A 26,558-nucleotide genomic window follows, 5' to 3' on the forward strand; every position below is an offset into this window, starting at 1 on the left:
TTCCCCCTTTTACTTCTGGCATCGGGGTGCACTGTCGACATGGCTGTGGCTAGCGATGGTTGGGGTTGTGATGGTGCAGCCAATGAATCTTAAAGCGGCAATCAACGATGACTACTGACACTGAAAAAATCAAAAGAAAGAGGGGTGCAAATCAGAAAAAAAATACTTCTTGAAAGAAATCCGACGATTGTCGACCGAAATCAAGGCTCCCAAGGGCTAAGAAAGATGGGCGAAAAGTCTACCAAAAGTTTTTGGCATCATACCTGGCTTTCTGGTGGTGCTTGGCTACAATTTCTGATGAACTTGAGAAGAGAAAGATGATTCTTCTCGATGACTATTAGAGGCCGATGGTGGTGAGTTTCCAAGGAGACTTTATCCTTTTAATTAGAGATGGAGGGGGGAGGAGTTAGACTCCTCAGATGTCGATCTTCAACTCTGATCAAGAGTCCAACATGATCTTTTCTTTTTCATTTTTTGGCCTTGCTTTAAGATTTGTATAGTTGGATTGGAGTATAACAGCTAATACATCAGAATAAGAATAGGCATTTTAGGAACAAAAAAGGACTACTTTACCGACTTGATGAGAAACTAATTTACCCATTGCCTAAATAGGATAGTATTTTCACTCATTTCATAAAAAATTGCTGTTGTCTATAGAAAACTAACTTGTCGGAGCATGAGAACATAAATAGTGGGTCAACAAGAAATTAACCAACTTTTCTATAATATCTTATCCTCAACAAAGGGAGACGAAAAGAAGCGCATTCCATAGCATGAATCGGTTAACATCTATAACTTATTTTATTTGATTAGTGTGTGTGGAAACCCATTTATGGAAGGACCACCAACTTTGACCAGTAAGATCCCCATTCATGGAAGCAGAACACCCAAGGCCAGGTTGACTCACAGGTGAGAGGTTCTGCTTGGATGAGGGGGTCACAGATTAAGATGCGTCTCCTTGTCCTCCCACCCATATGAACCAGCAACTCGTTAAAATACAGGCCAGGAGCTGCTTGCCGGAGCCTGCACTCGTCTTCTTCCCCAACTAGTTGGGGAAGGAGGGCCAAGAAAACGACCCTATGAAAACTATGAAGGCTTACAAACGTTTCTAGATCGAATTTGCTACCACCCCCTAATCCATCTCCATAGTCTCTAGCAGCATCATAGTCCAGTCTCCACGCTTGGCACAACTGTGTTTAGGCTCAAAGGGGAACAGCGTTTGTTCCAGTTTGGAAAATAGGACTCCTCATTCCTTCCCTCGTTTTGTGTTCTTGCGTCTCCAACCCGGTTGCCATGGGCACAATCATTTGTAATCAATAAAATAATAAAGTGGAAGAAACAAATATAATAGATATTCGTTTACATTAGGAGGTGATATTAATAATTTACATCTTTGAAGAGAGAATCTACGGACAACCAAAGCAGCTTAGATATGATACAATGTCAGCAACGAGATCTAGCTGTGGAGAAAAGGAATGATCAAATATAACACAATGCATAAACATGCCTGCGTCATAACTGAAATGCTCATTAGCTGATGCTGAAATCTCGATAATTAGATACAAAATTGACACTTTTGGCTCTAAATATGAATTAAATGTAGCATCATCAGGATACAGATTACTCATCATCATCTTCACTACCGTCGCTAAAATCATCATTGCTGTCATCACTACAATGATTTCTTAGTTGACCAGAATCTATTTCAGAATTTTCATGTGAGTTCCAAGCAGGAGGAAAAGTCTTCTGCAGTGCTTCAGTGAGTACACCTCCAGTTATCTCAATCTTGCGAAGACGCTTGGACCAGTGAACAGCAGTCCCAAGATCAACAATCAGATCATTTTCCACCATTTCCTTGCAAACACCTAGAATTCCAGCATAGATATATTCTTCAGCCACAGTTACCCTTGACAGAAGAGAAGTCACCAGGCAATGGTATGCAGCTTTGTCAGGTTTCAATCCTGCCACTTTCATCTCTTCAAAGCATCTCAAAGCTTTCTCTGGAAGCGAGGCTTGCGCCCATCCTCTAATTAATGTGGTATAAGTCTTAACGTTTGGCTTCACTCCAGCTGCCTCCATTTCTTCAACCATCTTAGTTGCTCTCTGCATGCAGAAAATTCTAATCAAAAGATGCTAATAGAATTTAAATATGCCCCATGTAGAAATTTGTTTTAACAACCAGCACCTTGGACTTGATGAAAAGATGCTCATGGCTATCTGGAAAACATTGCAAGCGTAAGTGGCAATAGCTTATTCTCCTTCAGAGAGTATATAATTAAATGTAATAACTTAGGCACTTCTTAGATGCATATTGACATTCACATCTACAAGATATAGGGCTTCAAGTTCTACTGCTCTTTGTTGAAAATTTTAACGTCAGTTTTTTCTGAAGGTCCTGCCTATAGGTCCCTTGGAACATTTCTAAAAGCAATTCCTCATTATATTCATATAGCATGTCAACATTTGCTTAATAGTTCCTAACATTTTTTCCCAATACGAATCCACCATAGTCTTCAGGTGGGCAGGTGATTCAAATAGAGAGAGATTTTGGGAGATCTCATGGAGCAATTTAACAAAGATAGTAGATAATGACAAGAATTACTCATAGTTAGAGTGCCAATAATAAAACACATACTAGTTAGAATGGGAAAAATGACCTGAAATGATTCCCTAGGGCATCTGTTAGCATTTCCCATCTTAGAGAGGAATAAAGTGCTGTGTAATTGCAAGCTTTAAAAGTTCCAAGGAAGGTTGAGTGGCAACCATTCCATGATTTTGTTTTAGATCTAAAGATAGCAATATGTATCAGAAAACCAGAATTTTTATTTCCTAAAAGTAAGGGCATGACAGAACAATCTGGAATCGATGGAAATGTTTCGACTTCACATTCTACTTTTGTAACCTAATGAAATTTTACACTATGATGATTGATCGTGCAAAAAAGATGGTTCTGAATAAGAAATTTCAAGATGGCAACAAATGGAATTTCAATATAATTTTGTCTTTTAGAATGAACAATATTTAAAGGTTGATTTAGATTCATGGTCTAAGGGTCCCAAATGAAGACATTGTTGTAAAATCAACAAACATACATACACTTACACATCTGCATATTTGTGAACCATGTCTTGACTATATGCAATTTCAGCATGTAGCTCTTGAACAAAAGTATCAGACATTTTAAGCATTCAAACCAATTCTTCTATATCACATTGGAAAAGAAAAATAGAAGCAGATAAAAACATAGTTAATTAACCACATGACATAGTCAGATCATAAATATGCTCAAAAGCCTATCAATATCAACACCATGATTTATATCATCAAAAGGTAATCATATGACCAATTGTCCCAGCAGCAGATAATTTGAGAAAACCATTTCCAAGATCCACTGAGCATCCCAAATATATATCTATTAATTACCATATCACAATGATCATATGGTATTTCTTTATGCAACTATATACCTTTACAAGAAATTTAGACTCCCTAGAAAAAAAAAAAAGGTTTAGACTAATGATAACCATGCAAGGGCACAGATGCAATTACAATACAAGATATGCATGTCAACAGTTGTGACATGGACATGTGAATTATACCAAATGATGAACTTTAACCAACAAGCCACATCCAAAATATTTGAGATTTTATTTTTCTGAATCCTTCTTCATGACCAATTTATTTCTTTGCCATTTTTTTCACATAACTTTAATCGAAAATAAACATAGATATCCTCCTCTTTCTCACACCATGAACACACTTCTAACTTGCTCTTTGAATCAAAGCCCCTTTGAGTTCCAATTACTTAAGGGGAAATTCTGGTTTGACCTTTGAGATTTCATCCAACTTGAAGTTTCCACTATCATAAATACAATTCTCAGTACATAATTTGTTTTTTTCATTTTTCTCTAAGAAATTAACACAAAAATTGAAGTACCACATAATGGCGGCATGCATGTATGGCATTGGAACAGTATGTATTGTGCCTTTCTGTGCCATTGGGTGCTAGTTTTTAGGAGATTTGGTAGCTGGCAAGGGAAGCATACCGAGCACTAGCACAGGGCTGATATTACGCCAAGATGAGCTGTCAAGGCACTAGAGTGTGTTAACTAACCAATTGATTCCAAAAGGTTAAGATGATAAGAAAATGGTCAATAACAAGGTTTAAAATACTGGCACAGAGACCCCACCATTATTTTTCTAGAACAGTATGGTATCAGGACAGCATTGTCCTGACTCTTAGGACAGTCCCACATCCTAGTATAGTTAGACTAAAGCATATTCCAAGCTGGGCCTTGGTTCGAGCCAAGGACTAACATCAAGACAATTATAAGAGCCAAGCCCACCCTGGCATGGCAGAAAAAGCTATTGTCGGGGCCCAACCCAACCAGCCAAATGACTAATCATATCTAATCCAATCAGATCCAACTTGGCCAAACTAGAGGAGAAAGAGAGGAAGCTGGTCAATATAGTTTTGGGGTGGAGGGGAGGGCGAGGAGGCAATGGCTAGTCGACACAATGGGGGATGAGAATGAAAAAGGATGGCCTAGGAGAAAGAGGGTGAAAGAGAATGTGAAAGGAAATCAAGTCCAAGCAGACCAGGGGTACAAAGGGAGAGGGGGAAGTGGAGGCCGATCGTGGGGGAGGTGGCAACCAAGAGAGGGGTACTCTACGTTCTGGGGATCAGTAAATTTGAGATCAAACCCATATATAATCCATGATACCTTGGATCATATCCCTAATAAGAAGCATACTAGTTTACTAGGTCCAGATGTGAGTGAGGATCAAACCATCCAACAAGGGAACAATCATCAGCCATTGTGTCCACATTTAGACATGAGTATCTTGAGACCCAGGCTATTACATATATTCTGGAAAATAATTAATTGGTTTGCAAACTTACTATACTTAATATTAATTGTTTTCCAAAAGGTTTCGTGCATATAGTTTTACCCAATGTGTCTTCTATGATCCAAGATCCAGACATCATATGACTAACAGTCTGACAATGCTCATATTCTCAATGGTCATGCAAGGACACTAGAATGATAAGAAACCAAATTGCAGCAAAAGAGCTTGTGCAGGAAGAAGGAAATCCTAGCTCACTAAAGGTTCAATAATGTAATATAGGCACCCTATTCCCCTGCTCACAAGTGACATAGCAAACCTGAAGGGGCATATTATTGGGCACATAGTAACCTTAGCTGACTTACCCTACAAACATGTCTGGCACATGCAACCTATTTCCAATTATTAATTAGAATAAGTTTTCAATTAATTATTCTCTCAATTATTAACTAAATCATGCAAGAGTGAATGGAGGCATAACTGAGCCTCAATTAGGTGGCTTCCCTTCCTCTGCATGCTAGGTCACGAGAAGAGAGGCACGGGACACCTCCCCTCTTGGTGTGTCCTAGTAGGATACTAGGTGGCAGCGAAGATGAGGCAACCACCAAACTTTATAGTGGTGGCATTGAGTGTCAAAAATCACAAAAAATGAAAAAGGATAGGAGGTGCCATAGGCTGTACTCTAAAAGAGAGGAAAAGAGAGAGGTTATATCTAAATCAATAGATCTATTCCTTTGTACAAAGCATTCCATGGGCTCACTGTTTGCTGGAGTTTGTAAGCCAAGAAAGGTTCCTAAAATCATGCAAATGGACCAACGTGACTGTGGATAGTAATGCCTAGAGGATCGTGTGCTTTGCAATCTCAGCAACTCTTGGTACAAGAAATACAACTACAAAATATTGTCATGGCTTAGGAAAAATTCTTTAAACCCTCTAAGCATGATTTATGCGTAGATATATCATGAACAAGGTGCTAAACTTCCACTGCAAATATCCACGATAGATCCCTATGTCCATTAGAGCAAAGGGTGAAGGGAAGAGGCACAGAGATGACAAAGGAGAGAGAGGGACATAGGGTTTCCTTCCATCCCTTTTTCCATTTCCTTCTCGATTTTCAATTTTGAATATATAACATTATTTCATTGATTAATCTATATATGTATAATATACATAAAAATTCAGGTGGGGTAGGATCAAGTTAACCTAAAAAAAATAGCAAGGTTGAGCCTACCTGATTTTAATTAGGCCTAAAGAATCCAGGCCCGGCCTGGCAAGTCAAGCCAATAAAAGAAACCTGAGCTTTGCAAAAATTGGGCTGCATTGAGCTGAGCCAAGATTGCATGTCTATGTATAGCACCGGGATGTAATTCTTTATTTTTTTCTTTTCATATGTCAAACTTGCTATCTCAAATGATATTTTAATAAATATTGATATATTTTAATATCCCCAAACATGGTTTGAGTTAATGATGAAGTGCATAGCAGCAATACCAGTATGGACACTGTGATTAGGGGCTTTCCTATATGCCCCCTAATGGGTGTTGCATATATTTTTCCCAAATTGAATTTAAGCTTCTCTCTCTCTCTCTCTCTCTTTCCATGCTTCTACATGCATATCCCACTCATATGGTTAGAGAAATGAGAAAAGAGAGCATGGCCCCTGCTACACAACCCTATTTTTCTTGAAAACTAGACACCCCAGTTGGTCATGCCTTGGTATAAACCAAGCCAACCTTGGTACTGGCTGGTCTTGACCCATATCAACCAGGATAAACAAGATGTCCTAACTTATTAAGGGACCAATATTCTTGCACCTATCCTGGTTGCAAACTTTTTGTCAGAATGGGTAAAGTACAGGTGGTACCAACCCAACCTGCCGCTACCTAAATCCTTGGTCAGCACTCATCTTGACTTAACACCACCCTCATGTGGAGCCCGAACCATGCATCTGGAGACAACCTATTCGAGAGAAAGATAAAGGCAAGATGACAAATAAGAACAAGGATAATAGACACTAGAGACAAGACCTCCAACAAACTTGAGCACTACTACCATATTCACTAAACAATTGATCCCCAATGTTTAAGCTAATAGGGAAAGGATTAAAAATGTATATCAAGCTTGACATGATAGGTTCAACATGTATCACATTACGTCGACTAGCACTCAAGCAAAAATCACTACTCTTGTTTTAAATTAATATCCTTCTCCTACTCTTATAACTGATATATCTTCTAAGCAAGGTCACTCACATGTGTCATCATTGGAAAAATACAATCATGAAAGCACAACTACAATAGATCATTTCAGCATTAAATATCATTATTGGAAATCAACAATTACAAATGCACTCTAAAATTTTAGGAAACTATAATGACTTCAAGACAGAACCTATCATACCTATAAATAGATGTACTCTAAAGTTGTCCATCTCAACTACAAACAGCAGAGGGATAGGGAGAAACTATTTTTAATCATAACTGACTGATTACCATGAAGAAAAAAAAAAGTAGTTATAGGTTTCATATATGAGCTATTATAATTAGTTAGATTAAATCATTGAACATGCTAAGGTGAAACTACTTAGACAACCCTAAATTTAAGAAAAGGAGTCTCTAAGCTTTCTGCAACTAGGGACACCCCAACAGGTTGTCATGTTACCTGTTCCAGAAATTGACCCCTAGATCAAAATTCTCATTTGATCCTACTTAAGCCAAAAAAATTATAATTTCCAAATGTAAGCTCTAATTTTGGCAATATTAGAGTGACAATTGTGGAAGACACCTGAACACGTATCCTTTCTCTTTGAGTCCTGGATTTTGAACAACTGATTCTTCTCTAACAATAAAACATATTGATTTTGGAGGTAGATAACATGCTGCTATCAAAGGAAATTCATGCATTCCTGGCTATTAACTTAAAAAAGCATCATTGCAATCAAGTACACGAAATTACCTGCATATCGCCAGCCTTGCAGCACGCATTTATGAATGAGGTGTATGTATGGATGTCAGGTAGAACTCCATCTTGTTTCATTTGTTGCATCAAATCTGCAGCCTCCCAAACATCTCCTCTTCGAGCCCATCTGCATGGAAAGTCAACTGATTAGATAAAATAAGAAAAAATAGTTTCAACATTGGAATTTCGGGAAATGAAAGTTTTATCAATATGAACTTTACAGGTGAGAGATTGATTTTCTTTCAGTTAGGATCCAGAAAATTGGACAAAACTGGATCATATATAAATCAGAAAAATAAAGTTGGTGACGGCTCTTTAAACCCCTATAAACATTACGATACAGGTAAAGGGCCCATTTATTGTCTCCAAGCCTCAGCCATGGGAGAAGCCAGCTTGATGAAATTCTGAAAGGCTATGAAGTGGACAAGTAAGAATTGAACACAGAATTTGCATCTGATGCTGGCTAGGCAGCATTAGATCCACCCAACACCACCAGCCTTATGCTGGAACCATTTGACGCAAACACAAGCACTGCAACATCCTGATGTCAACATGATGTCAGCTGCTAATATAGTTGAATTCACGTCAGGCTTAGTTCATTTGTTGCACATTTTCTAATGTCTGATTCATCCATCACCAATTTTTATGCATCAAGATCCAAAAGTTAGTACAGGCAACTAAGCATGCTGAATTGTTGGCTTTTGTCTTTTTCAGCTTTACACTCTTTGTAATTTGAACCAAATTCTAAGGTATCCAATATCTTAGGCAATGTAAAGGACCCTAAAACAACAGATACTCAATTGTACCTCAATTTTGGCAGAGTCATGAATTCAAAAATTCTGCGAGATTTTAGTGCTCTTATTTTGTTGTGCTAACTCCAATCAAGATTTGAGTTTTGTAGAAAAATCCCATTCTCTTACGTGATGCTGTAGCTATCCTGTCATTTAAGATTTATTATATTTTCTAGGAATTTTAGTAAATCAATAATTTATTATGCTTTTTGCATATATAATTTTTCCCTTTTCTTTTCGTCAACTCTGCAACACTACTTTGATAAACCCTTGTCCGTCATCCTGCTACACAACTGCACCACATGGTGTAAATATATGACAGGCAGTCATTTTAGTCCTGCTTACAAGCTAAAGCCTAAATCTAGTATATACAATTTGCCAGATGAATTTTCCAAGCCAATTTCTTGATTAATCTTCAAATATGGAGCACATTTAACTTCACTATTGCATGCACAATATTCAAAAAATATATACTGTGGTAGCTAACAAACTATAATGTTAGAAAAAGGAACACAAGAAACCAACATTTGAAGCTGGAATGAAGAAAATTTCTAAGGGAGAAATTTGCTCAATTTACAATATATTGCATTTCAACCTCCAAAAGAATGTATATTTTATCAACAAAGTTATGAATCAGTGTCATGGAAAAATGACGCACATTATATAAAGAAATATCGATGCAATTCAAACTCCAATATGCCAGGTATTATTAGTAACAAACTATCATGTAGAATAACATTTACCCATCAATTAAGATGTTATACACAAATGTGTTCCTTGGTATTTTCTGAGCACTCATTTCCCGTGTTACTGCTAAAGCACTTTGCATCCTCCCTGACTTGCAACATGCCTTGAGTAATGCTTCATAGGTGAAAACATCAAGCTTTAGACCTTTCTCCTTGATTTTTGTGAAATATTCAAAAGCTTTGCCAGTATCACCATCAGCAGCATAACCTTGCATAACAGTTGTGTAAGTATGCTCGTTGGGAGTAATGCCAGCAAGAGACATCTTATCAATGACTTCAATAGCTTTCTCCATCTATAAAAAAAAAGGTATAGGATAAATACATGATTCAACAATTATCACAAAATAACTTCATATACAAACTTTTCAAGCCACCTGATGCTTGCGGACAAGACCAAGAATAAGAACATTGTAAGTTTCTACAGTTGGAACACAACCACTTTGCCTCATCAGATCAAAAATCTCCAATGCTCTTTTCATATCTCTGGCTGCCGCAAAGCCATATATGATTGGCCTAAATGTTCGAGCAGAAGGTCGATGCCTCTCCTTTTGCATTTTGTCAACAAGACGAATTGCCCGATCGATGTTACCCATCTTACAGAATGCATTTATTATAATATTATAGAGGATAGCATCAGGTTTTAATCCCGATTGCAGCATTTCCTCAAAAATGCTGAAAGCATTGGCATAATCATTCAACTGGATAAAACCATTGATCAACATTGAGTATGTCTTGCTGTTGTGTCTAATTCCATATGAGTTCATCATTTTGCCAACTTCAAGGGCTTTTGAGACCTTCCCAATCTGGAAGAATGAGAATTCGTAATCAGTCATTATTTGTAACAAAGCAGAACTTCAGGCATATAACTAACATACAAAGCCAACTAAATTTATGAAATTTTAATAATATTGAGAAGCAAATCTGATTTTTAGGATAAGTAAATCTAATTTTCAGCATAAAACAAACACTTTTTTTTTCTTTTTTCAAGAAACTAGGATGAGTGGAATCAAAGTAGCAAACCTAGTATCATGTATTAACACAAGAATTTACCACTCAGACAATCAGCACCCTCTAAAGTCTAAACCAAATGGCTTCTGTTAGTCCAGAAGTGGTAATACTTGCATCTTCATATGTGTAAAAGACTTCACCACCTAAAAGTATGATATCTATCTATAAATTTCCAGCCACCCTTCATACATGATTTTCATCTCAGCTGAGATTTTGTCTGAGATATCAGTTTGTATCAGTATCAAGCAGTTAGTGTATATATATAAACATATGGAATCTCATTGTTTTTCGAGACACTGTCTAATAAGATATCAATATATTGGCCAACACTTTTTATCTTTTGATACTACAATAAATGGAATATATAATAACTAAATATTAAAATCAAGACCTGATATGGTTGTTGTTGGTGCAGAATTCCGCCGACGCCGGAGAAATTGGAGTCGAGGAGATCGTGTCCGCCGCCGGGACCTGCAAAAGAAGTCTAAACCGGAGTTGGAGGTGCTCCGGCAAGACCCTCCGACGCTCAAGTCAGTTCTCTGCCTCAACAGAAATGGAGTACTCAAATGGAATTTTAGCAGAGTTTCGAGATAGAGTTTTGAGCTTAGAAAAGAACGTATCTGGGGTCCCCTTTTTATAGACGGAGAGCGTAACTGATCGACAGCGACGTCTGTAACCGCCTGGTAGTGGGCCGTTCGTGGCCACGCGGAGTTTGTTGCGGAGAGTAGTGGCGTCAGTGGGCCGTTCAGAACCACGTGGAGTTTGTTATGGAGAGTGGAATGGTGTTCGTTGTCGCGACTTGCCAGAGAGTGGTGGGACCACGTGGAATCTGTTACAGAGAGTGGAGTGGGGTAGTGGCCATTGTCGTGACTTGCCAGAGAGTTCGGGCCTGACGGCTGAAGCTCGGCTGGAACGTCTAGTGAAGCGGAATGGCTCTCTGTCTCTGCAATCTAAGAGAGGCTCGGATGTTTTCGAGGTTGCTAACGAGTCCACTGTTGTCGGGTGCCTAGAGCGCTGATGCTGCAGACGGAAGTCATCTGCGGTAGAAGCTCGGACGGGGACTTTCTATTGGAGAAGTCCGGTTTCATGAAAAATCCGGCAGAGGGTCGACCGACAGTAGAGTTCGGATGGCGTTATGGAGGTTCGTCCGCTGGAGGAGTCTTGAGGACACTGCAGAAGGTCGAACGTTGGAGGAGTCCGGGATACGGTGCTGCTGTAGAAGTTCGGACGGAGTCCAGCTCTCGTAGGAGTCTGAAAAGAGGTCGCTTATTATAGAGGCTCAGTCGAAGATCGGAAGCTCGGATGGAGACTTCTTATTGTAGAAGTCCCGCTGCTGGAGAAGCTCGGTCATTGACGAGGTCTGGAAGAAGTTCGGAGTAAAGATCCAGTGGAGCCTATCCGTCGTAGAAGTTCGTCTGAGATCCGGCTCTTGTAGGAGCTCGGGTGAAATTAGCTCGGATGAAATCCGGAAGGCAGTCAACCGCCGTAGAAACTTGAAGGGAGTCTGGTTATTGTAGAAGTCCTGTTGTTGGAGAAGTTCGGACGTCGACGAAGCCCGAAAGAAGTTCGGAGTAAAGTCGTTCGTGGCCGGAAGAAGTCTAGACTGAGATTCGGAGAATAGTCGATCACTGTAGAAAATCGGTTGATAGTGAAGCTCAGAGAGCGTTTGGAGCAATCCGGTAGATGAATGGAGGAGCCCATTATTGGAGAAGTCCGGATGGTATTGTGGAAGCTCGGACGGTCGGGGGAGTTCAGAAAGACGTCACATAAGGTCGGAAGCCGGAAGAGCCCTGGAAGGGTCGGCCTTTTACCAACTTCGGCTGGGGTTATTTTATACTCAACACCAGTCCCCCTACTTCCGAGTTCAGGTTCCGAATGAAGGAAGTACAGAAAAATTTTCACAGCCGAAATTGCCTCCCTTGATTTTCGCACTCAATTATTTCCAGATATTTTGGCGTTTGGCGCGCTGGTGCTGGAACTTTTTCAAATCGAGGCGATCCGAAAAGATTTTTTCGAAATTTTCACTGGAGCGTTGCTCTAGGTACGGCGCAATAATGATTCTGTCAGTTGCCAGCTGCTTTTAGCCGTCTGCCATGGTGAGTGGGACACGTGGCGGTTGTAGATCGGTCAGAGAAATCTGCAGTCATTATTGCGCCGGACCCCGTCGCCTATTTAAACCCGCCTCCCTCCTTCAGGGGTCTCACTTTGTCTGGGAGTTTCTTCGGTCCCTGCTTCTTCCTGAGAGTTTCGTTCTTCTCCAGCGTCCTTCTCGGCCTGAGGCATTCTTCGAGTCGTCCCGATCTCTGCATCTCTGCATCCTACAAACCAACCTAGGTTAGTTCCAAAACTCTCCCTTTTTTCGTGGCTCTATTTCTAAGCTGTGCCGATCTTCTTTCGTTGCAGATATGGACACGGATGCGGCTTGGATGTTAGCCAAGAGTCTCAAGGCCCACAAGAGGAAAGGCGCTACAACTTCTGGGTCGGCGAAGAAGGCGAGGGCAGAAGAGATCAGCTCGGCCGCGCCTGTCCAGACGGCCATTGCCGTCGACTCTCCCTCCGACGTCGAGCTCGCAGTCCCCCGGGCCTCTTCAAGGAGCCCCCTAGTCGAGGTTCCCGCTCTAGAGGTCCGGCCCGAGGAGGCACCGGGGGCCGAACGGAGAAGGAGAAAGAAGACATTGGCCCGCAAGAGCCGCAGCAGCAGGGCTACCATCGAGAGGGTCGATGGCTCCGAAGAAGATCCGGAGGAGAATCCCTTCAACAATAGGGATCTAATAAAGAGATTGGTCAACGGGTGCATCCTGCCCGAGGTCGTCCACAGGATCGTCCACGCCGATCCTAAGCAGCGGGTCTGGGACTCTCTAGGATCCTTTCTCGAGGTAGATCAATTTACTCTTTCTTCTCGCCTCTTTACTTTATTTATTCCTTGCCTTTTATATTGACTCCCTGGCCGCTCTTGCAGATTGGACACCAGCTCATCGCCAACATCAAGGCGATGAACAATGCTAGGAAGGAGGCCGCCCAGGCGGAGGAAGGTCGCCTGGCCGAGGTCGCCCGCCTCAAGGAGAAGATTGCCGAAGTCGTGAGTCTCCAAAAGGTGCTGCAGAAGGAGGGGCAGACCTCGGCAGACTTGAGGGCCACCTTGGAAGAGGAGAGAAAGAAAGCAGAGGCCGAGATCTCCGAGTTGAAAGTGCAGATCCCGACCCTGGTCTCGGAGACAATGGTCCGGGCAGTGGAGGAGTTCAAAACCTCCTCCAAATGAGGGATCTGAAGGTCGAGTTCGGCCAGGCCACCTTCAACAAGGGCTTCGAACATTGCCAAGAGAAGGTGGTCGGAAAGTTTCTCGAGCTGGACCTCAGCTTCCTGGATGAGGCGTCCGATGACGAAGCCGGGCCTTCTGAAGCTGCTGCCGGTCTTCCTCCAGCCGAGACTTCCTCGACTACCGCGGCTGCCGCGACCGACCTTCCGGAGGCGTCGAGCTTCCCCACTTCTGCCCCAAAGGTCCGAAACCTCTAATTTTGTATTCTTTTCTTATTCTCTCTTTTTTTTTTTGTAACTTTTCTTCGTTCTCTTGTACTTAAGAACTATTTAATCAATGAAACCAGATTCTCCTTTACAGAGAGCTCCTTTGTCTTACTCTGCCTTCTTTTTCTTCTCTTTTGTTTTCTGGCACTAATTTGTGTTGTGGCGCTCTTGTCTCCCAACGACAGTGTCCTGCCGAAGCTCTTCCCCTACCACAGGGGATTCCTCTGAAGTCGATGATTCGAGACCTCAAAAGAAAAGTTCATCACTTGAGGAAAAAATCAAAGAAGCTGGATGACGAACTTCACCGGCTGAGGAAGAGCCATTCGGAAGTCACTGTGGAGGCTACTCGCTTTCGGAACCTCCATAAAAAGGGTCTCATGGACTACACCCGGAAGAAGGCTGACTTCGTGACGGAGCTTGAGGAACTCCGAAAACGTGCCAGCGACCAATCTTGGACTCAGGCTTCCAAGATCAGGTCCTTTGAAGTCGAGCTGGCGGCTGCACGGGAGAAGATCGACCAGTTGAAAGGGAGCTCGTCCTAGCTCGCAGCTCAGGCCGACCACGATCGAGACTGATCGAAGAAATTCTCCGACCTTCAGAAGCAGCTGCAGGACGCCGAGGCGAACTACAACGCCTACCGCATCGGCTGGTGCGGACAAATAGACGACTACCGAAGGAAACTCAAGACAGCGACCGAAGAAGTTGCCCACCTTCAGAGGCAGTTGTCTGAGAGAGTCCAGGCCATCTCTGCACAAGGCTCCGATGAGCTCCGCTCTTTAAGGGGGACCTTGGAAGAACTATCCGTGGTCCTTGGGCAGGAGAAGGCCAAACTGCAGCGGCTGAAGATTCAGCTGGCCTACAAGCAGCAGGCGGTCAAAGATGCCGAGGCGGAGTCCGAGGTTCTGAGGAAGAGACTTCGGAAGTCGGAGGGCGAAAGCCGACGGTTCCACCAGATGTACCGGGAGATGCTTTTAAGAAAGAAGGAACTAAAAGAAGAAGTCGAAAACTTAAAGCAATCTCTGACAATGACTGGAACCGAGAGCTCGAAGTCGGAAAAAGCCGAGCTTCCTTAGAGCTTCTTTTACCTTTTGTTCTTCCATGCATTCTTTTCTTTTCTTGTCATTTTTCTTTTTTGGCCTTCAAAGGCTTTGTAATGCACACTTTACTAATGAAATGAGAAGGAATTTTCTCGTTACTTTGTCTATTCTTGCTTTGAGTTATTGTTTACCGAGCTTCTTTCGTCTTTTATCTTGTTCGATGTTGACGTTGTTTGAAAGTTCCCAATCATCACCGTGTTGATTTGTCCTTTTTTGTTCATAACCGAAGGTCTTTTCGAGGCCACTCGAGTTTGACGCTTCCTCCTGGTGCTCGAACTTGAGGGCCCGAACTTCTCGTTACCTTAAGGAAGTCGATTTTCTCCTACCATTGTCGAGTTCCCTCTTAGAGACTGAGGATTTTTGACAAGGATCTCCTTCCTCGTTGAGACGAAGTTCCTTGTGTCTTTGATGTAGTTTGTTTTTCCCTTATCACCGGCGTAGCTCGTCGCTTTTCCCTTTTCTCTTTCCTCTTTTTTTTTTGTGTTCGAGTGAGGGTTTTCCTCTGCTCTTAACGGGGTTGTAGGGCTGTAGAGGAGCCGTTGAGGAAACTTCCTCCCTCATCCGGTCTTGACCGATCAGGTCTTCATTTGTGTCAGGACGAGGTTCTCCTCCTGTTCCTGACACAGTCAATTTCAGCTCATGTTTGGACTGCAGGGGCACATAAGGGCCGTTGCAAGGACCTCTCCCCCTATCCGGTCTCTAAATAATCGAGCCTTCGACTTTGCTCATGTTAGGACGAGGTTCTCCTCCTGTTCCTAACAGGGCTGTGAGGGCGCATAAGGGCCGTTGCAAGGGCCTCTTCCCCCATCCGGTCTCTAAATAACCGGACCTTTGACTTTGCTCATGTTAGGACGAGGTTCTCCTCCTATTCCTAACATGGCTGTGGGGGCACATAAGGACCGTTGCAAGGACCTCTCCCTCCATCCGGTCTCTAAAGAACCAGACCTTCGACTTTGCTCATGTTAGGACGAGGTTCTCCTCCTGTTCCTAACATGGCTGTGGGGGCACATAAGAGCCGTTGCAAGGATCTCTCCCTCCATCCGATCTCTAAATAACCGGATTTTCGACTTTGCTCATGTTAGAACGAGGTTCTCCTTCTGTTCCTAACATGACTGTGAGGGCACATAAGGACCGTTGCAAGGGCCTCTCCCCCCATCCGATCTTTAAATAACCGGACCTTTGTTCGTGTCAGGACGAGGTTTTCCTCCTGTTCCTGATATGCTTAATTTCGATTGTCTAAAGGAGCTACTTCCTGTCATTACAAGCTCATGCCAAAAGAAAAGATATGCGAATATGAAAGAAACTTTTATTTAAGGCAAAGTTATTGGTAATACATTCGTAGATTTTTCGAATTCCGTAATCGAGGAAGGTCTGCTCCCCGTCGGGGTCCTCCAGAGATGGTGTTGATGATCCCAATTGAAGACCGATCTTCAGGCTGTTCCTCCCTCCTTGGCGGCTCCGGTTGTGGCAAGGCCCTCGGCCGATCTTCCCTACCTTCAAGCCGGCATCGAATGAATCTGTCAGGCCGACCTCGTCTGATGAGCTCATCGATCTCGTTCCAGAGCTGAATGCACTCCTCCGTATCGTGACCGTGGTCACGATGATAGAGGCAGAACTTGTTAGGATTGCGCTTCCCGAGATGTGTGCGCATCCTTTCCGACCTTGGCAGCTGCTCCCTAACCTCCATCAGCACTTGAGCTTTTGGAGCATTGAGGGGGGTATAGCTGTGGAATCTTCCTGGGGGAGAGCTTCGCCGAACCTGCGGTCCGGACTCCTCTGCCTACGAGCTCGGAGGGGAGTTCGGACACGCTTGTGTCCGGGGAGAGTTCGAGAATGTGGCCGAGCTTCACTCACCCCTTTTTCAGCTGCGGGCTTGCTGGAGTCACCCGCCTGTCGCTCCTTCGCGGCTTCCTCGTCTTTCATCTTGAAGGCTTCTTCTGCTCGGGCATATCCTTCGGTCCGAGCCAGTAAATTAGCGAAATCCCTGGAATACTTCTTCTCCAGAGAGAACAGAAGATCGTTCTTTTGAAGACCGCTCTTCAAGGCGACCATTGCAACTGATTGGTCCAGATTCCGGACCTCCAACACGGCGGCGTTAAAACGGTTGACGTAAGTTCGGATGGATTCTCTCTCCTTTTGCTTGATATTGATGAGGGACTCCGAATCTCTTCGGGGACGCCGGCTGCTAACGAAATGAGCCACAAACTGGTGGCTCATCTGATCAAAGGAGAAGATGGTACTCGGCTTCAGTGCCAAGTACCAATTTCTTGCCGCTCCCTTCAAGATGGATGGGAAAGCTCGGCACAGGATGGCGTCTGGCATGCCATGGAGCAGCATCATTGTCTGAAAGGTTTCCAGATGGTCAACCGAATCCGAGATCCCATCGTAGCTTTCGAATTGAGGGAGCTTGAAGTTCGGTGGGATTGGTTCCTGCATGATCATTTGAGAGAAAGGAGGGTCAGTACAGATGTCCTCACCATAAGCAGTGGGAGCATGACAGAGCTCTTCGATCTGCCGATTCATCTCCTGAAATCTTTGATCCAGGAGGTCCTCTCGACTGCGAATCTCGAGGATCTTCTGGTGGAATGGAGGTAGGGACCCTCCGGAGGTGGAATCGTGATCGGACGGAGGGCTCTCCACCTTCTACTTCCCCTTTCCGAGGAAGACAGGGCGACTGGCCCAAGTGACCCGCCCGATCACCGAATTCTGGAACTCCGGCGATGCTCTTTCCAGCCGCACTGATGCCTGCAGCTGCTGCTGCATGGCCTGCACTGCTTCGGTGAGGCCCCTGACCTGCTGAACCAGCAAATCGAACTACTCCATACCGACTGTCATTGCCGGAGGAGCCTGAAAAACCGAAGACGAGGCCGGAGCTTGCGGGTCTCGCTGAGATCTAACCGCAGAGGCCGTGGATCGCCTGGTGGATGCCTTTCGGGGAGGCATCAGGTGGAGATCTGACGGGAGAAGGAGAAAATATCGAAGAAGATGACCGAAGACAATCCCGCTGAGAACTCCTTTAAGAACAAGGGTACTGCGAAGACACAGAGCCCTCCTTCTAGCGCCAATTCTGTTGGTGCAGAATTCCGCCAACGCCGGAGAAGCTGGAGTCGAGGAGATCGCGTCCGCCATCGGGACCTGCAAAAGAAGTCTAAACCGGAGTTGGGGGTGCTCCGGCAAGACCCTCCGACGCTCAAGTCAGTTCTCTGCCTCAACAAAAATGGAGTACTCAAATGAAATTTTAGTAAAATTTCGAGATAGAGTTTTAAGCTTAGAGAAGAACGTATCTGGGGGTCCTCTTTTTGTAGACAGAGAGCGTAACTGATCAACAGCGACGTCTGTAACCGCCTGGTAGTGGGCCATTCGTGGCCACACGGAGTTTGTTACGGAGAGTAGTGGCGTCAGTGGGCCGTTCAGAGCTACGTGGAGTTTGTTATGGAGAGTGGAGTGATGTTCGTTGTCGCGACTTGCCAGAGAGTGATGAGGCCACGTGGAATCTATTACAGAGAGTGGAGTGGGGTAGTGGCCATTGTCGTGACTTGCCAGAGAGTTCGGGCCTGGCGGCTGAAGCTCGGCTGGGACGTCTGGTGGAGCGGAATGGCTCTCTGTCTCTGCAATCTAAGAGAGGCTCGGATGTTTCCGAGGTTACTGACGAGTCCACTATTGTCGGATGCCTAGAGCGCTGATGCTGCAGGCGGAAGTCATCTGCGGTAGAAGCTCGGACAGGGACTTTCTATTGGAGAAGTCCGATTTCATGAGAAATCCGACAGAGGGTCGACCGACAGCGGAGTTCGGATGGCGTTGTGGAGGTTCGTCCGCTGGAGGAGTCTTGAGGACACTGCGGAAGGTCGAACGTTGGAGGAGTCCGGGATACGGTGCTGCTGTAGAAGTTCGGACGGAGTCCAACTCTCGTAGGAGTCCGAAAAGAGGTCGCTTATTGTAGAGGCTCGGTCGAAGATCAGTTGTCGTGGAAGCTCGGATGGAGACTTCTTATTGTAGAAGTCCTGCTGCTGGAGAAGCTCGATCATTGACGAGGTCCGGAAGAAGTTCGGAATAGAGATCCAGTGGAGTCTATCCGTCGTAGAAGTTCGTTTGGGATCCGGCTCTTGTAGGAGCTCAGGTGAAATTAGCTCGATGAAATCCGAAAGGCAGTCGACCGCCGTAAAAACTTGGAGGGAGTCTGGTTATTGTAGAAGTCCTGTTGTTGGAAAAGCTCGGACGTCGACGAAGCCCGAAAGAAGTTCGGAGTAAAGTCGTTCGTGATCAGAAGAAGTCTAGGCTGAGATTCGGAGAATAGTCGATCACTGTAGAAAATCGGCTGATAGTGAAGCTCAGAAAGCGTTTGGAGCAGTCTGGTAGATGAATGAAGGAGCCCATTATTAGAGAAGTCCGGATGGTATTGTGGAAGCTCGGACGGTCGGGGGAGTTCGGAAAGACGCCACACAAGGTCAGAAGCCGGAAGAGCCCTAGAAAGGTCAGCCTTTTACGAACTTCGGCTGGGGTTATTTTATACCCAACAGTTGTTAATATGCTTCACAAATTTGGCCTTATTATATATTAACTGAGAAATGAGGATATCTTGGTCCCTTTAGAAGTTCTTCAGCCTTCCATTTCCATCTAAATGTCAGTCATCCACCAAGATGGCCTAGATAATTAGATATTGGCCTCTAAAAACCATACTTTTATATCAATGGCTTACCATGTTAATATTGCTTTGCCTAGCTAAGTACCCAAATCAAAGAGGGATTAGCTTGTGCCATGTGGCAGTGACATGTACCTACATGTTCATGTCACAGGCAGTAAAGATACTCATGTCAAATTTTCTCAAGACAGTTCAGCACTTTCATTATCATATCAAAACTTGCAGGGCCCAGGCTTCTAATAACATGTATTTCTATTAAATGTTAAATGTCAAGAAATTTTCAAAATTGTGCCTTTCTGGTTCCTAAATTACAAACTTTGACTATTTAAAAGGAGCAAATTAAATTCAAAAAATGCAATAGTAACATAATATTTGCTTAAAGATTATTTCCAGAATACAGATTGCACGAACACCCAACTTCCTGCATTCATTACCCAAGGAAAAATTGATAAATGGATTTAATCAGAAAACACTAAAAAGCATATACAAAAGAAATGACATATACCTTCGTGTACAAATTAATAAGGCACCCATAACTGATGACTGAAGGTGTGAACCCACATTCCTGCAGAACATGCAAGATAGAATCAAAACACATGATAACAACAGATTACAGCATCAATAAAGTCTGCATTGGCACTATACTTGACTATTCTCATCCATGATATTTTAGAAATACTTTTCAGTAACTGCTGCATGTTCCTCAAGCTGACAATTTTTTCAGCTTCACTGAATGATCATGACATCTCAATTTTGTGCCGCAAAGATGCATATGGTAACATGAACATGACATAATAGGAAGCATGTCCAAGTATCTCCAACTTGTTTATGGTTAGAAAGCAATGATGATGTAAATTTAGCATTAAACCTCCCAATAAATATGCCTATGGAAAAACATAAATAATGTATAAGCATAGGAAAGCTCAATTTGAGGTCAAAATGTTGTGAAGAATTCTGCAATGAATTCACATATTATGCCTAAGTTATCAGAATGCTAAGCTATTGACCATGAAACAAATACTTCATACGGACATTACTCCAGCATCTTATTTAATAGTGCTGCTTCTTGGTCTAAATTATTACATCCCTCTGATAGGTTTTTGTTTCTAATTGTTGGCAAATTTATCCAGAACAAAAGGAAAAAAAAAAAGTGAAAACTGTCATGTTATTTTTTTCAGATAAACTTGCTGTGGCATGTTGAATCCATGCTCTTAGCGCCTATAAACCAAGTTGTTTTGTAGTGTTTTTTCCCTGATATTCTTTTTCCCACTCTTTTTTTTCTTTGCCTTTAATAGGCATTGTCTGACACTATGCCAAAAGTGAGCTTATTCAACAAATGTTGCAGATACTCAGGTTTTATCCAGAACAAAAGAAAAAAAAATAATGAGAAAAGTGTCAGGTTATTTTTTTCAGATAAAATTGCTGGGATGTTGAATCCATGCTCATATCTCCTATAAACCAAGTTGTTTTGCATTCTTTTCTCCCTGATTTTCTTTTTCCCACTCTTTTATTTTCTTTGGCTTTAATAGGCATTGTCTGACAGTATGCCAAAAGCAAGCTTATTCGACAAACATGGAGATACTCAGGTTTCAACACGACCCTTTGGATTTGGGGCCAGTACACAGTCAGCTGCTAGCTTTATCCTCACAAAAGATATCCTCAAATAGTTCTAGAAAAAAGGGATAAATAACAAAAACAGCTAAAGCAGCTGCATGCCAATATCAAAATATTCTGCAAATAAGTGAAACAAATTCTTCAAAAATGACAATGGCAAAGTACAAATATATTGCTTTTTCATTTTTCATAAAGGAATGTTTTCAATTACCCATGAAGGAAAGAGAATCAAAATTACAAGATGAAATTGAAATTAATTTTCAGTGTACCTTAAGTCTTTCAAACACGATTAAACATTTTTCTTCATTCCGAATATTTGTGTAACCATCCATCATAGTATGATATAAATCAATAGGGGCATCAATCCCTTCTTCTTCCATTTCCCGTACCAAATCTTCAGCCCGAGCCATGTTACCAGTTTGACTGCAAGTGTTGGAAAAGTTTTAGCAATTCTTGGTAATTGAACAGGAGTTTTGATCTGATCAGTAGAAGTTCATCTTACAAAGGTTGAGGTTGAAACTGAAATTGAGGGCAAGATGTCCTATCCACATTTTAAAAAAAGTAAAAGGTAAAATACGAAAATGAGAAAAAAATAGCATTGAAATATACACTGGGGACGTGCTTTGGAAAGTTCTCAGAAGTAATGAAGTTAATACAAAGAGAAAACCCATCCCGTGAGGTGGAACTACATGTTCTTGATGCATAGAGCAATTCTGCAGCGAAATGATGAAGATAGATGCACTGCTTTCAACTAACACATTGTTAACAATGTGTCACATTTGTTAAGGGGATTCATGAGAATAAGATAATGCCACAAGTCCAAATTGAAAAGTCGCAAAAGTTAGCAAAGGCAGAAGACAGAGCTCAGGATACATCCATTAAGAGATTTAAAAAAATTAGTTATGGATAAATACCCAAGAAAAGCCCGACAAAATAAAAAAAAGAGTCTGCATGGACAATTCAATCAGAGAATACTAACCAATGAGCATATATAATGTTGCTGTATATGATGGCATTCATGGATGTAATTTTCTGCTTCGCCTCCTTAAACAACCTATCTGCAGATCTTATAAAGCAAATGGAAACATATTAGCATCCAGGCCAAAAGGTAACCTTATTGACACAACAGCAATAGCTTTTAATTTTCAACACACTTATTTAAATATATTTACATTGACTTCATTACTTGATACAAAACTAACACATCAAATACCTCATATCAGCCAAGTATTAATAATTACCGTAATAAACAATAACATTAAAAAAAATCCTCCAATGCAAATATTTAACTTGGTCTTATCATGAAATGTAAGTCTCGGCTATTTACAGTTGGCTGCTAAAGATTCTCTCGAAACAGAAGATGGGAACATGATTAAGAACAGTTCTAAAGTGAAAACTCCAGTACTAGCAGAATCTCATTCATCATAACCTTAACATCAGTTTGAATAATGGGAAATAAAAAAAAAATAACAAAATGAGAGCATTAAGCTGCGAAAACCTAACAAGACTAGTACAGAATTCTATGGCTACTGAACAGTTAACACTTACTTAGCATCACCAACATTGGCAAAGCCTCCAATGAGAATGCTATATGTCACCAGAGTCAACTCAATGCCCTCAGACTTCATTTCTTCAATGCAAGCTAATGCACCTTGCATATCTCTAGCAACTGCATAAGCGTGAACAAGGCTGCATGAAATGAATTACTTCAATGCAGGAGAATGGAAAGTTATACATGAGTAGTGACACAGAGTTCCTCTGATTTGGATCGATCATTTGATGTCTAGAAAAATTTTTAGTTCTAAAAAGGTGTGCATGAAGGATCGAGACCAAAACGAATGACATAAACATATCCAGCATCACAAGATCTCACGTTCAATTTTCTTTTGATACCTTTCATAAGTTTGGTTGCAGTCATCAAAGAAGCTGATCGCTTATGTTTTCCACTAATTTGGATATATCATTTACTGTTCAGAAACATTTTTATTTTTATAAAAAAATGTGTGAACCAAAGGAAAAATGAAAATTACGATATTCAGCATCACAAGATCTAATGTTAGTTGCAGAGTCATCAAACAACAAGGTCCTCCATATTAAAGTTTTTTATATTGTTGCTTCCATCAACTAATTCTGTGGTAAACAAAAAATGTCAAGATGGATATTATCATAGAGCATATATCAAGTTTTTTTTGTTGAAAGAAAAAAGCGAAATGTACAAACAAGCATTTTGGATTTTGAAAAGTGATCGCACTAGAACACTTTGGATAATTTCAAGCAACATAATTTTTTTATAAACAAAAAAGAACTTGAAATAAATATTAATTGATTATCACTTAAATTTCATTTTTAAGATTAACTGGTAATAAGATTTCAATGATGCTATTTTGAGAAACCATTCCTTTCACTATGTCACATGTATAGTTTCAAATCTTTTCCAATTATTTCTAGTTTCCCCAGACCATGTCAAGATCCACCACAGCTTACAAACTCAAATATCTGCAAATTACAATCTTATCTACGCCATCTCAAGTCTGTATTGTCTGCCATAAATTGCATTTTCAAGCTTTCACCATGCAATAATATGAAGCAGAAGATTGGATAAAGAATGCCCTTACTTTGTATACACATATGAGCTTGGTTCTACTCCTCTTGCTCTCATGCTCTCAAAAGTAGCACGGGCATGATGCTTATCCCCTCTTCTTGCATAGTAGTTAACCATCAAACCATACTCTCTTCTAGATGGCTGAACGAAAAGGAACATTTTCAGCACATGAATAGGACGCACGTATATATAACAACTAGATTACAATCAATTACAAATTCATGCAGCAAGTATCCATGTAGTCTATCACTTGAAGTTTGCACCACATACTAGAGTTGGCAAGAATAATGGCAAGAATAGTCTATATAAAGACAATGCCTCCAGGTCAAAAGATTAATCCAAACAAGACTTCTCTGGGTCATTTAAAATGTGTTACATATACTCTTCATATCCACATTAGCATACTCTTTTCATACTCATCAAACCTTTGTCCCAAAAAAAAAAAAACCCTTAACAACAAAAAAAAAATGCAAAACTCAAGAAAACTAGAAACATGGATGGATGATTTCAGAACTGAAAAAGCTAGAAGGAAGTAGAACATGGTATGCTCGTTTAAGGAACATTAGATAATTATAAACAGAAAATTGAATCAGGATTCTTATCATTATTTGAACCTTCCATTCAAAAGATGGTGTAATTTACTGGATTTTGTCACCATAGAATTTATGTTTTCTGACTGTTTTGGAAAATCATCTAATTAATATGAATATCACATCAAGAGATAATGCGAAAAGATACAAACGCTTGACAATTCTTTTATTGTTCTTTTAACATTCAAAAAGTGAAAACACTAAAAATACTTGCTAAAATCAGATGCAAACATATCTCAGAATTCAAAGCAAGATCGATACCTTTTGTAACCTCTCAAAAGCCGAGACCACTGCCTGCCAATTCTCTGGCTGGGTCTCCAAAACCTTCCGGAAGATTCTGCAAGCATTATCCCTCTCCTCATGCCACTTGGACCGGAACTCCCTCTGGTCAGAACCCGCCACCCAACGGGCCCTCTCCTCCGACCTCGCCTTCAGCCTTCTCCCGTCATCCAGCCTAACGGTAAGAATCCTCCCATGGAACTCCATGCCGTCAAACTCCACCGCCCTCGCGGCCGATTCCTCCACAGTGGGACCTCCATAGATCACAAAGCAGTATCCCACGTTCCGCTCGGGGTCATCGTGGCCCTTAATCAGCACGACGCTCTTCACGGGCCCGAACTGCCGAAAGAACTCCGCAATCTCGTTCTTCTTGATCCAAAGCGGCAGGTTGCCTACAAAGATCTTACCTTTTTGCCGGAATTCGGTGGTAGGCAAAAGGGAGTCGTTGTTGGCTTCCCGAGAGGGCGAATTCCCGACCCTGGACTCGTTTTCTAGGGCTTCCCCAAGCGGAGGAGGAGGAAGAGGAGGCGGAGGAGGAGGGGAGAGCTTGCTCGAGAGCCAGAGCTTGGGGGAGAGGGGGTTGGGGAGATTCTGGCGGTGATTCGAGGGGTCGGGGTCGGGGTCGGTCTGGATGGTGGTGGGGTTTAGGGGGCGGCGGACGGCGGCGGAGAGCGGCGGGGCGGTCTCCGGCAGGGGTTTCCGGGAGGAGTGGAAAAGGGGAGGGGAGGGCTTGTGGGGTTTGGTGGCGAGGTTTGTAGGGGAGAAGGAAGCGGGGAGAGAGAGAAAATCCATGAATTATTTGAATTATTATTGGAGTTGAAGCTACTGAAGGCTGATGAAAACAAGCAGTCCGCTGCGGCTCTTTCGGGATAACCAAGGAGACGAGGTGGAGAGGTTTTGGGTCCTTGCATCGCGCTGGTGATACTGGTGTTGACACGTATCATGCACACGTGAGGGAAAACACGGGAGGGAAAACGGAGGCCACGGGTGCAAATGGCCGGATTGAGTCGGATCACATCACGAGTGATCCTCCGATCTTTGATCGAATCTTGATTTCAAATTTAATTTAATAAAATATTAAATCAGATTTATAATCAAATTTTTTGATCTAATAGATCATTCGAATCAGATCGAATTCATATATAACCAGCCCCAATTCATAAAATATAGGTCCGATTCAGATCTAAGTTCGGATCGGTTCAGATCTAAATTATGAAAATCAAGATCAATAAATATCAAATAAGGATTGTCATTGCATTATTTTGTATAGCAACACCGCCTGAAGGCTTATTTTTCTTCAATGTGTGCTCTTTATTATTGACTTATGTATCAATTTTTAAACTATCAATTAAATACTGAATTTATTACTTATTTTTAACCCATATCTAGTTATATTTATATTTTTATTCTTATTGATATTTCTAATTAAGTCTATGAAGCTAAAATAAGTATCAAGATCTAATTAATAAAAATATGTAAAAATAAGTACCAAGATATTTGACATAATTTGAAAAACTAGTGATAACAACCAACAATCTTTGATCAATAGAATCTTGATTCTTTTCCAGTTTGTGTGTAAAGTCCGACCGAATGAAAATAGGAGAAAGTCAAGAATGCTATTTTATCTATTTTTAAATTAGTATATTTCAATCATTTTTATAATATTAGATGAATAAATATCTAATTCTATTTTCATCATACTTCTTTTTGATGTTGTTGGGTATAAAGTACCCCCCGGCTGAAGTCTGCAGAGGACTGATCCTTCGGAGCTCCTCTGGCTCCCGACCTTGTATGTGACGCCTCTCCGAACTCCCTCGCCGTCTGGACTTCTTCGATGATGGGCCTCAGTGTTCACCCATCGGGT

At 41.9% G+C, this 26,558-nt stretch overlaps 1 protein-coding gene across 5 annotated transcripts; it reads right to left on the reverse strand.

Moving 5' to 3' along the window:
• Positions 1-1,476: 1,476 nt before the first annotated feature.
• LOC105035288 (uncharacterized) lies at positions 1,477-25,578 on the reverse strand. Of its 5 annotated transcripts, XM_073242523.1 has the most exons (12): positions 24,677-25,578; positions 23,839-23,966; positions 22,772-22,912; positions 22,203-22,289; positions 21,726-21,764; positions 21,493-21,646; positions 20,115-20,174; positions 10,743-10,835; positions 9,718-10,146; positions 9,341-9,636; positions 7,804-7,933; positions 1,477-2,103 (listed from the first exon to the last, which is right to left on the reverse strand). In XM_073242523.1, the coding sequence occupies exons 1-12, from the start codon at positions 25,484-25,486 to the stop codon at positions 1,621-1,623; spliced, it is 2,850 nt and encodes a 949-aa protein (XP_073098624.1). In that variant the 5' UTR covers positions 25,487-25,578; the 3' UTR covers positions 1,477-1,620. The 5 variants fall into 5 exon arrangements, with proteins under 5 accessions (XP_073098624.1, XP_073098625.1, XP_029117742.1 ...); XM_073242524.1 differs by lacking the exon at positions 21,726-21,764 and having other exon boundaries at positions 24,677-25,577; XM_029261909.2 differs by lacking the exon at positions 10,743-10,835 and having other exon boundaries at positions 24,677-25,577.
• Positions 25,579-26,558: the final 980 nt, after the last annotated feature.

This window comes from Elaeis guineensis, chromosome 8, assembly GCF_000442705.2.
Source record: "Elaeis guineensis isolate ETL-2024a chromosome 8, EG11, whole genome shotgun sequence".
Classification (NCBI taxonomy): Eukaryota; Viridiplantae; Streptophyta; class Magnoliopsida; order Arecales; family Arecaceae; genus Elaeis; species Elaeis guineensis.

What these genes read in the sequence shown, in the direction of transcription:
- LOC105035288 (XM_073242523.1), bottom strand. Translation starts at nt 25,486, where the DNA reads ATGGATTTTCTCTCTCTCCCCGCTTCCTTCTCCCCTACAAACCTCGCC. An exon ending in CAGTTTCAACCTCAACCTTT is followed by an intron (nt 21,647 to 21,725) that starts GTAAGATGAACT and finishes CAACACTTGCAG; the next exon opens with TCAAACTGGTAACATGGCTC. An exon ending in ACCAACAACAACCATATCAG is followed by an intron (nt 10,147 to 10,742) that starts GTCTTGATTTTA and finishes TCATTCTTCCAG; the next exon opens with ATTGGGAAGGTCTCAAAAGC.